Source organism: Geotrypetes seraphini, chromosome 4 (assembly GCF_902459505.1).
Source record: "Geotrypetes seraphini chromosome 4, aGeoSer1.1, whole genome shotgun sequence".
NCBI classification, from domain to species: domain Eukaryota; kingdom Metazoa; phylum Chordata; class Amphibia; order Gymnophiona; family Dermophiidae; genus Geotrypetes; species Geotrypetes seraphini.
Genome location: NC_047087.1, coordinates 279,569,128 through 279,581,617, shown reverse-complemented (window position 1 = coordinate 279,581,617; position 12,490 = coordinate 279,569,128). Strand labels below are relative to the sequence as shown.

Here is a 12,490-nt window from a genome sequence, read left to right as displayed (position 1 = left end):
AAACTGAATTTGATCAAGGCCAGGGGTATAGTTGGTTTATAAACTGTTTGGACAAGACTCTGGGGCACAGGCCCATTAACAGCTATTTGGTCTTGGAGAATGTCACCTCTTACTGCTGTCAGCATTACAGGACCAGAGTTTCATTACGATCTGCTGGCTGCTTCTCGCAAACAAGCTGGCTTAGTCATTGCCTGAGCCAAGATACTGGACAAGAGAGACCATAGGCGTGACCCAATGTGGCATTTGTTATGTTCTTATGTCCATTCCCATTATTACACATAAAACAGCACTGGTAATAACACTTACAAAACTGAGGGGCACATACAATTATCAGGCCTTGCTCATAACTCATATCAAGTACTATAAAGTACCAGAGTATGTTCAGACATTAAACAACTGGCTGAACAGTCTAAACTCACTTAGAGGCTTTAGGTTTGTACCTGAGGCAGTGGACTTGCCTAAGATCACAAGGAGCCACAGTGGGATTTGAACTCTGGCTTTTGTGGTTGTCAGCCTGCTGCTCCAACTATTAGGCTACATGTCCACTCAGGTCAATTTAAATACACTGCAGCATTTGCACAGATAAGATTATGTAAATGGTGCTTACAGAATGGCACTTTTAAATGCATGTAAACACTCCAGGATACCCAGAATCAAAGGGAGCATGTCTTGGGTGACCATAAATTACACCTTTATTTTTCATTTACGAACAGCCATAAGGGGTCAGACCAATGGTCCATCTAGCCCAGTATCTAGTTTTCAACAGTGGCCAATCTAGGTCAAAAGTACCTGGATTGGCAGAAACCCAAATAGCAGCAACATTCCATGCTACTGATCCCAGGGCATGCAGTGGCTTCCCCCATGCCTGTCAATGAGAATACATGTATAGTTTGGGGGGGTTGGGGGAGAAGTCACTACTGCCTTTACACTTCCTCCGACATATACATACATTTCTGCTAAGTACTATTTCAGCCAGGGTTTGAAACCAGTACTTAAGGGGACGATATGCTTAATCCCTCTCCAGACTTTAATAACATCTTTCAAAAGTTTCAAATTTGCCTTTTGGAGCTTTGCTCCTTGATTGCTTAGACATACTAATCTTTCATGTATAATCGTCAGCACTTCCACATATACTATAATTGTCACCTCTTACACATTCAGTGATTCTGCTCTTTTTTGAACATGTAGCTTTGCAAAACTTATACTCCCACTGCAAACATTTTTAAGCTGGGCTGTTTATGCTTTAAGGTCTTGCATGGGTTGGCCCCAAATTACCTAATGGAACGTTTCATTTTTCCCAGCTCAAGACACTCAGTATGGCTCTCAACCTTATTTGAATTTCCCTCAGTTAGAGGTTGTCATTATAAAAAACACCATAACCAATTACTCTCCTACCACTCAGTTCTTTGGAATCCGATTTTTCGCAAACTTCACATTACCTCAGTCTCCGACATGAATTTTAGGAAATCTTTAAAGTCCTATTTATTTAATAAGTACTTATGATATTCTGTATAAATGAAATTTTGTAAAGATCAGCCGTTGAAATTATTTGTAGTTCACTGTTACCGTGTCAGCTTCTCTTCAAATGTGAGCCACATGGTTCTGAATTTTGCGGGATATAAATGCCATGTTGTTATGTCTACACCTTATGCTTATTTACAGCTCCACATTGAGCAGAAGCTTTTGTAAAAATAGCAGAAGAACTGCAACTATCCTGACCTGAATGTCCCAATTCCTACCTAACATCCTATACAAAACAGGGCTTTTAATGTATAACTTGTACATACATGCCAGAATAGTGACAGACTATTACATTAGTAATGAAGGGAAAGGGAATAGAGACTTTTCAAAGTTGATATTCAAAGCGATTGGGCACTGAAGGATTAAGTAACTTGCCCAGAATCACAAGGAGCAGCACCGGGATTTGATCTCACAACCTTTGGGTGCAGAGGCTGCAGCTCAACCAGTGAGCCACAGCCCTTCCTCTATATTAGCCAAGCATTTGAAAAGCATAGTTGGTCTATAATGTGTAGCCACAAGGTTTCACTTCACAATCTTACATGCAACCAGATTAAGGAAGTCACTGACAACTGCTAGTGACTTGTTCCTGGTAACACATTTTAAGAGACACTCTGAAGCTCTAAGATGCAAGATCCAGCACATGAACCAAACAAGAGAGAGGATGAAGACTCATTCATTACCTTCTGCAGGATTCATGGCTGCATCATGCAGTAGCGTCGCCACACACCCTGCTGCACCTGCAAAACAAAAACTGTCTCATGTGAGGTACAGAAAAATCTCAAGAGCCACCAAGGTCCTAGTGGAAATAATTAAGCCTGTTTATTAAACCCTAATTCATTCTTTGACGAGCAACAGTGCTCAAGCATACCATGAACAGGTCAAAAGACTTGTCTCTTAAACAAGACCAGTAGAGGTCCCAATCTCAATTGTTCCCTAAAGTTAGACCTGTTATCATCCAAAAGCTTCCGAGGTTTTCCTCCCTCCTCAAAAAAGGGATGATTCTGTGCTCTACTCTTACCCCCAACAAAATGTCAAGCATTCAGCCACAAATGAATCGATGGAAGATCATACAATTCAGACACAGCCAAAAAACTCAAGGACTTATTCTCATTCATACAAGAAAGAAAAGCCAAAATTATCATCTTCACTCCCCACTGCAAGCAAAAGGTACTGGGACTCACCTGTTGCCCTGTGCTCCTGCCCAAGAAAGAGAAACTGACTCACAGGTGAAACCACCTACTTTTCCCCCACTAAAGAACAAGCCTAAGGCCAAGGGAACTCTCTTCAATCAACAGTCACCTGTTTGCTTTTTCTTTTTGTCAAGCTGTGATCTCTTGCTCCTTTAAGATTCCAGTTTAACTGGAATCAAGGTTGGGATTTAGGAGCTTAAACCTTCATTCCCAACTACACTAGGGTTTTCAGTTCTGTGTCCTTTTAACTCACTGAACTAATCAATCACCATAGGGCCAATTCTTGGCCAGGATTCTTTCCAAAAGCCTAGAACAGTGGATTTTAAGTCAGGCCATTACTTGGTCACTACTGCATAATGACTGGGATGCCCTCCTCCAAAGATATACACCGAAAGCCAGGAGGCCCGGAGAACAGAATCCTAGTCAAGAAATCGACTCCAGACCCTCAGAATGCTCCCATCCTTGCGACTTGCTTTCTACCGAGGTAAAAGTAGAAAGAAAGTCACATGGATGGGAGCTTCTGAGGATCTGAGTAATTTTCCACTGTAAATGAAAACCCAAAGTGGCTTAGTCCCAGGTAATGCAATGCTGGCACTCTGCTGTTACAAGTCTGCATGCTCTTTCAGTGAAATACCAGTGAGGGAATCTCCCTGGTTTGCTAGGCACAGCTATCTACAAGCACATACGGTAGCATCACAACAAATGGAAAATCTGCCACATCTGCCAAAACAGATGTTGCAAGGCTCATTCAACATGGTTCAGTAATTAGAAAAGAAGCAAGACAGACAGATCACACAAGGACTAGCAAAGCCTGAGGCTAAGTACTCTGATACCGAGACCCCTGCTCTGTCAAATTACATCTACCTCACAGCATCATTGTGTACATGGCTGCACACCTCCACCTTAGTGAGAGCAGCTAGGTTAAAAGTCAGCTGCAGGAGACAACTGGTTTCTTTTAATGGATCTTCATGCCCCTGTGAAGATCATTTATAGATATATTGCCTAGAGCAAAACTTTTTTTCTCTAAAAATGATTCCCTCCCCCACCCTGAGTTGTATTACACATGGCCATCAAAGCAGACTGCAGGAAAGGGGCATTCATAGGTTCACATGGTATCACATGCTTGTATGCAATTGGGATTTTATGGATCACTGCATGTGAGGAGTTGTGCCAGTTATAAGATCAGAGAATTCAGCTGCAGGTTCTGCCTCCCATTCTGCTGCGTTACATTGGGCATTGGCTGTGTTAAAGCCTTGTAGGGGCGCCAGGCTCTAGCAAAATCTCAGAATATGTGCACAGATGGGGACAGCGGAGCGGGAACTCTTGCTATTCATGCAGCAAGGGCCGGCTGCTCTAGGAGTATCTTCTGAAAGCTCAAGTACAAGAGACTGAACGTAGCACAGTATAGCAGCAACTGGGAAGACGAAAAGATCAGTGGGCCAAGTCTGACGCAGGCATGTTGCAAGACCAGGTTGCTCTAACAAGGTGAAAACAGCTGTGCAGTGCTTAGTCTGGGGCTCTGATCGCAGTAGTCTCTAACAGAAGAGACACTGAAGCAGAGCAGTAACTGGGACATGAATTATCAATACCATTAGCGATATGGCTATTGCCCCCAGGGCGGATTACATCACTCAATGTCTTTTTTAGCTTTTCATAGCAGGCAAAATACAGGGCGTGGGCGGGACCAGCACCCGTCGCTGTAACATTCAATCCTCTCATAGGCCTCCAGAAGCCCTCTGTCCGAATGATCTTCCACAGGGCCTCCATCACATTCCGATAGCGGGCGGCAGGATCAGGCTGCAGGCTCTGCATTCGTGTCTGATCAAAGGAAAAAGAATATCAAAATTAGAAGGACGGTTCTACATTGACAACCAGATTTTAAAGTTTAAAAAGGATTCTTTGATATAGTACAATGCCATCAACTGCTATCATGGCCACCTGCTCTAAGACCAGAGGATATAGATCACCTTAATACCAAACGAGTCCATCAGACTGTTTTGCTGTTCGATATATAGATATAGATCTTTGAGAAATGCTTCTATATACCTTGCATACATCCAGTATCATTTATCATTACCCCCCTGGATACCAGGAGAAAGTCCAGAGCTTCAACTGAAGCCTACTTGGCTCAACCCAATAACTCCAGCTGCCAGGAGAGGGCACCACCAGCCTAACAACACAGACACGTATTAGAATTGTTCCAATACGATATTCTTTAAAAAGGGAAGAACATAGAAAAGTTATACAGACAAACACAAATTAAAAAATAGTACTTGCTGAAAGCATCCCAAAGACCAACAAACACGGGAAAAAATATAGCCCAATCATTGGTGTCCTTAATGTACCATTCCTGCCGGTTGTCAATTAAAGCTGCACAATGATGATTGCATCAATGACTATAAAAGCAGTTGATGAGCTTTACTTCCATTCTTTACCTACTGCTTGCAAATTATGGACATTTTAATCAAGCAGGAGGCTTAGTGGTTTACAATAACGAATGGAAAATGAGAAGAACGGCATTTATTTATATACTCAAATATAACGAGATAAAAAATTCTCACCCCCCCCCCAAAAAAAAAAAATGAGAAAACAATTCAAATATAAACCAGGAGAGTTTACATTCAAGTGTTTCTCTCCTGCCCTGTGGTGTCCTGCATTTCTCTCCCCCACCCTGATACCTCCTCACTGCTGCTGCTGGGCTGGTATGGCACCTTGAGCATCTGTGCATCCTCAAGACCTCCCGCCCTCTCAGAAGCCAGCTCAGAGGATGGCAGCTGGGAGGCTTTGAGGATGTGCAAGTGCTCAAGGTCCCACACCGGCCCAGCTTGCTTTAACTTAGGTATCAGCAGCAGTAGCAAAGAAGTACCAGTAAAAACAGAAATGCTGATCTCTTGGGGAGGGTGGAGAGAAATTTGTGCCGACTCGACTATAAGCAGAGATTCCCATTTTTAGCCTTTTATTGGGGACAATTTCATCTTATAGTTAAGTATATATGTAAATCTTCTTCTGTCACCACTATAATTTCTCCCTAATTCGACAATCTTGCATGCACATTTTTTTGTATTGATTGTGTAAAACTGAATATGTAGGTTATAGAATACTGCAAAGACCAATAAAGGAACAAAAAAGAACTTTTAATACCTTTTTAAGCCTGAGTGGCACTCAGAATCCAAGAATGGAATGAAAAAGCTCAGTGTGGGGAACAAACCCCTATAGAGTTTTTCGCAGAATCTATCATTGCACCAACTTTTGTAGTAAAAAGGTAATTAAAAATACTTCTTGAAAAGCTATAACGTGTTTTATATATCCCAAGTCTCACACTCTTCAACACCATACTGATTGTGACACTCAGGGGGTTGTGTATATGATTATATGCCCGTTCAAGTTGTTATATATCGGACATACTACCAGAAGCATTAAAGTCCGTATTCCAGAGCATTTGAGCAAAATTAGGAGGGGCGACATGGGGGCCCCACTAGTGCAGCATTGGCACTTAGTTCCTCATCAGCTGAATGATTTACAGTTTGTAGTCTTGGAAGTGGCCCATTTAAACAGAGGAGGCAATGTTCAAGCTTGGTTGTGGAAACAAGAACAAAGATGGATTTTCCATTGGAAGACAGTGACTCCTACTGGGTTGAATAAAGAAGTTGAGTGGTGGGCGTTTCTTCATCGATGACAGACAGTTCGGCACATCATAAGTACTGGGTGCTCAGCTGAGCTTTGACGTCACAGGAAATGAGAGATTTTTTCCTTTGAACTAGGTACCCTGCTGACAGCGTCGAGAGTTTTATGTTATACATGTATTCTTTTTGAACTTTGTGAAGTATCACCTTCTTTTTTGTTTAGGAAGGATGTAAAATTGTAGGTCGCACACAGCGTAGCGGGTTCTCTGAGGAAGCCAGTTCGGCGAAACGCGTCAGAACCTTGCCGGACCATCGCTGTATGGACATTAAGCTAAGTCACTTTTGATTTCACCTTTTTTTGAAGCTATTAAGAAGTTGGACATTTATTTCACTTTATGGATATATAAAACACATTATAGCTTTTCAAGAAGTATTTTTAATTACCTTTTTACTACAAAAGTTGGTGTAATGATAGATTCTGTGAAAAACTCTATAGGGGTTTGTTCCCCACACTGAGCTTTTTCATTCCATTCTTGGATTCTGAGCGCCACTCAGGCTTAAAAAGGTATTAAAAGTTCTTTTTTGTTCCTTTATTGGTCTTTGCTATCATCATATTTTGGAACAATTCCCTGTTCATTATTTACCCAGTTGTTTGTATTGGTTATAGAATACTGCCAGTTATGTACACAATTAGTCCATTAGGCCTACATTTCTAATGCCCAGGGTCCTTCCTGAATCGTGTCCGGTACTGCTCTTACACACAACCTCTTTCGGGCTTTGGCATCATCACTATGCGCCGCTAGCCACCAGGGACCTAGGCAACAGTCCCAGAGGCCATGTAGCGGCAGCTATTTTTTGTAACAAGAGTTTAATTAAGTTTAAATGGCACAACCAGTTAATGAGCCACTTAAACCCAATTAAGCTAAGTTAGATGGCAGTAGGGTGGCTACCGCCATCTAACTTTCAGTGGCTTTTGTAGAATCTGGCCCTTAGTTACTATGCTAGACAGCACACAAGAGCTGTAGTATGTAACTGCAAGGGAGTGTCTACAAGGGAGGGGAATGGACTGGTGAGGGGCACACCCAGTACTTACATGCTATGATTCTAGATTACTGACAGATATACATGGAACTGCAACATTTTGTCACATAAGTGACAGGTGCAAAGGCCTCTGACTAAACAGCCACACCTAAATGCCAATTTACATGAGTATTATTACATGTGTAATTGCAGAAATAGAATTCACACTTGGTGTACAGCATCCTAGCACCTAAATTTTGGCAATCTTTTCAGAATTATCCCTTTTGGGACCTTGGACAAACGGAAGAAATTTTCAATAATGAGCACATGCAAAAGCCATGGCGACAAATCAGAAGTCTTTTCATTTTCTAAATTCAAGCTCATGGTGAATAATATACATGTAGAGCAGATATTTCCCTGCCTTCAAGGGCTACCATTCTAAAGTCCTCATTTACTATGCTATTATAGTTACTGAATAGGCACCATTGGCACATGCTCTCATATTCACACACACAAAATTACCGTATTTTTCGCTACATGAGACGCACCCTAGATTTAGAGGAGGAAAACAAGAAAAAAAACATTCTGAACCAAATTCTCCCTGCCGGCTCTGCACCCTATCACCTCCTCTGGTGGTCCAGTGGTAGGCAGGGACAGGGCAGGCAGGCAGGCAGGCCTAGTGGCTGGCAGGCAGGCAGGCCAGCCCCATACCCCCCAGTACCTCAAATCATCCCATCCCCCCAGTACCTTAAATCATCCCCCATACCCCCACGTGCCCCTCCAAGTACAAATCATCCCCCATACAACCACATGCCCCTTCCAGTATCTTAAATCATCCCCCAATACAACCACATGCCCCTCCCAGTACCTTAAATCATTCCTCCACATACTCCCTAGTACCTTTTTTAATCATCCCCCCTGTACCTTTAATCATACCCCCTCGGTACCTTTTTTAATTCCTCCCTCACAGTTGTCTCATCTATTTTTCTGCCAGCGGTGCACAAGAAGCGCAGAGATCAGGAACAAGCCATCCGTGCTCCCGCTTGGGCCCGCGCCAATCTCCAAATGCCTGCAGTCAGTTCTAGCTTTATGCATTTATGCAAATTTTCACTGTTTTTCAGATTCATATGGTGTTATAAAGTCATGATGAACCTTAAAGCCAGCCTTGTTCATACAGCCACTGTGCTGTGATAGTTGCACGTCAGAACATGCTCAGAAAAGCTGCATGTATCAGACATACTACTACAGCTATGCATACATTCTTGTGAATCACATGATTATGAGTTTGGGCTTGCACATAGTAAGTAGTTTGTGCAAGCCAATGCATGTTTTGACTGTTATCTTGCAAAAGTGCACAGTAAGTTTGTCAAACACTGAGCATAGTACGAGGCGAGTACTTGTGGCTGGCAAAGCTTGGTTATGAGTTTTCAGATCAATACAGTTCCCCTGCACATTCACAATGAAGTGCCAATGACCCTGCAACATAACATGTTTATTACGCAAGCAAGTAATGCTTATCTTTAAACCATCAATTCTCACCAAAGAAAGGTCGGGTCCGAGATGAAACAGGATAGCTTCTGTAGCAAAAAAATATGCTCTTTCAAATGATATTAAAAAACCAAATAAAAAAACAAACACTACACAGAGATATTTGAATCTGAAAAACAGTGAAAATTTGCATAAATTCATAAAGCCATACTTTTGGGATGGTCATATTTCAGCTTCACTTGACTGTAAAAGCTCACATTGCAAATCTTTGAAGTACCTCATGGTACATGTCTGCTGGTAAAGTTGTAGCCTCAGCTGACTTAACTACCAGCAGCAGTATGGAGCCAAACTGTGCCAAAAATTTTCATTCGTGAATTTTTTTGCCTCCTTTGCTGACCTGTAGAAATGGAAGCACGTTCGCAAAAGATTTCAAACTTGGCACAGAAACTTTCAAGGTGTTGTACCAAACTACAAAATTTCAGACTCCTAGGTAGTTTCCTTCTGCCATAGTGCTTAAGCAAAGTTGGCGTTTTAGGTCATATGAGGCAAAGGAGTGGATTGATTGCTTTTGTTCAACCACCCCTAGCTCCTGACCAAATTGAAATAAATCCAAAAATTTTTGCAGCGTTTCATTTGAGACCCTAGACAACACCCCTATAAAATTTGGTTGGATTTCAAGGGGGGTCAAGCGTGGCCGGTTTTGGTATTGGTCCACTTGACATGAATGGCCCTATAAGTAAATGAGTCCCTGAGGCAAAGGAGGGTTAATAATTAACTTGCCCCAAGATTAGGAGAAGCATAATGGGATCTATACTTGTCTTCTTTAGCTGCTCCAATCCAGGGGTTCTCAAGCTGGACAGGTTTTCAGGACATCCCCAAAGAGAAATCATTATACATATAAATATGTATGCATTACCTTCACTGTATGCAAATCTCTTATACATTCTCAATGGGGATGTCCTAAAAACCTGACTGGTTGGATGTGTCCTGAGGATTGAGTTGAGAACTTCTGTTCTAACCATTAGGCTACCCCGGAACCAAAAGCATTAGGAAATGAGGAGGCAAATAATCAGTCTAATAGGATGTCTGGGGGTTATCTAGGATTAAGCTAGCAGAAACCCTTGCTGGATGGGGAGAGATACAGACTTGAGGAGGTAACTGACTTCCTGATTAAAGACAGCTACTTGGGAGTTGGCCAATTTAGGAGAAGAGGGAGATGGTGGGATAAGAAACAAAACCCTACTCTTCAAAAAATATATTAAACCTCTATAACAGAACCAGACCCGCTCCAAGCTTCACCCAAAACACTATCTATATAGCAAATCAAAAATATTCAAACCACTCATTAGACATTTACTATTATCATGACAATTCTCATGTAATCCAAATGTATTTCGTAGAATCATAACAATTCTTGTGTAATCCGCCTTGAACCGTAAGGTAATGGCGGAATAGAAATCACTAATGTAATGTAATAAGGAAGAAAGCAAGACCAGTTTGGGGAGCATGCATATACATATGAAAGAGGGAGAATAAACTCTGTTTCTCCACCCTCCCCCACCTACACATTTTTCTAGTTTTAATGGAGATAATACAGGAGGGATGACTTTCTCAGATAATCAAATCTTATGCTTTTGGGCTGGCTCCTGAAACCAAAAGAAACTGTGTCAAGGTCTGTCCTAGTGAAGAAAAGTACAAAAGTGGCACTGTGAGACAAGGAGAAAAATGTAGTAGCTAATGTCCACAGAGCAGAACTGGTTAACAAAAAGATTTCTGTGCTGTGTTCAGAAATGAAAAGCAGTAAGACAGCAGAAGACAAAGGCCCAGGTGCACTAAATCAGCGATTGTTGCTAAACCTGTTTTGACAGCTTTAGCAATGATCGCATTTGCTGACCTGATGCACAAAATGGCTCACCTGTTTTCCCCCTTGATCACCCATGCAAATAAGCTAAAATCCAACGCAACTAGTCAAACAACCAATGCACTAACATTGCTTGACTATGCACAAAAAAATGCAAGGGTTTTAGTGATCCGAAAAACCCAACAGGTGTGTTACTGATAAGTCTGCCCGTTTTGTTTTTTTTATTTTTTTTTTAATGGCACATATATTTAAAAAAATAAAAATATATTGGCCACCCTTCAGGTATTACAGATAGCAAGTAAGCAATTTCATTTTTTAGTTCTTTTAGTACTCTGAGATGTATACCATCTGGGCCAGGTGATTTATCACTTGTTAATTTGGCTTAGTACATCTTCCAGATTCACAGAGATTTCTTTCAGTTCCTCCTCAACACCCCTGAAAACCATTTCTGGTTCAGGAAGATCTCTTACATCTTCTTCCATAAGGACCGAAGCAAATAATTTGTTCAGTGTCTCTGCTATGGCACTATCCTCCCTGAGCGCACGTTTTGCTCCTTGATCATCCAACGATTCCACGAGGGTCAGAAAGGATATGTTCTTGTAAGCAGATTGGTCTCTCTTCAGAGGATATTAAAATCTGCAGAGTAGACACCTTAGGCCAATGCTCATTAATCTTTCTATGGCCAAATACAACTGTGTTATCTGTAAGAAATGCAGAATGATGCATCTATAGAAAACCCACACAAGCAACAACCCCATTTGAAGTCCCAAACCTACAGTTCGGGAAGCTCTGCTTTAGGTAGTTTGAACATCATTAAAAAGGATCTAGCAAAGCTTAAAGAATGGTCTGAATTTGGCAGCTTAGATTAATGCTGAAGAACCCAGGACCATGCACTTGAATGAGGTACTTCTGTGCATAAACAACAGTAGGACTTGTGAGTGACTACCTGATTATCCCAAAATAATAAATAGGTAGAAAAAGTGATGGCAAAAGCCAGAAGGATGCTTGGGTGCATAAGGAGAAGAATAGCCAGCAGGTAAATGGAGGTCATAGTGTCTCGTTATAAGTCTCTTGTGAGACTTCATTTGGAATTAAGTGTGCAGGTCTGGAATCCTCACATCTAGTGTAGTCTACCAAAAAGCAAACAGATGCAAAGAAAGATCTTTGGATAGCAGGAGAGAGAGATATGGTAGGAGATATCTAAATAACTCCCACTGCACAAATGCACACAAAGTGGGCTTCTTTCATTTGAAAAGAAGATTTGGAATGAGGATCAGAAGATGAAGGCAGCGGCCTTTGTCCTCCTGGCATTATTGATGTTTCTTGGGGGCCAAACCAATACAACAGCCCTTGGGTTGCTGTCTCCTTAACTCCCAAATCTCTGTCTTGACCTCTGAAAGGAGTAACCAGAGGAAAATTGGCAGGAACTCCTAAAAGCACGAATAATGCCTCTGCCGCCTCCAGCAGAATGATGGTTCCTGTTGTCTGAGAGGGATTTAGCAATTTAGCATAGCGATCCACCATGCTGGCCATGAGCTCATCTAGCCCCTTGCCATAAACAGCACCTGTCCCTTGAAGGGCAACTTGCTGAGAGTGGCCTTAGAAGCTGAGAGCATCCGGCGAGCAGAAATGGAGTAAGCAGAAACTATATTCAGGACTCTGATGTCATAAACAGCATGTGTCACATAAACATGTGGGGACAGGAATCCCCAAGCACAGAGGAACTAGTCCGCAGTCTGGTATGACAGGCCTGTGCCATGAAGGTGGCAGCTGCTGCAGCTTACCTA

General features: G+C 41.9%; 1 protein-coding gene across 2 annotated transcripts in view; it reads right to left on the bottom strand.

The window, feature by feature from the left end:
* The window catches only part of SLC25A28 (solute carrier family 25 member 28), a 49,653-nt gene that overhangs the window by 18,168 nt on the left and 18,995 nt on the right, over positions 1–12,490 (bottom strand). The window contains exons 2-3 of one of the 2 annotated variants that reach the window (XM_033940665.1): positions 4,301–4,529; positions 2,202–2,258 (exon numbers count right to left, since the gene is read on the bottom strand). In XM_033940665.1, coding sequence (XP_033796556.1) covers positions 2,202–2,258; positions 4,301–4,529 — 286 coding nt within the window. Of the gene's footprint in view, positions 1–2,201; positions 2,259–3,575; positions 4,171–4,300; positions 4,530–12,490 lie in introns of those variants that run through there. The other variant, XM_033940666.1, reaches the window with a different exon arrangement.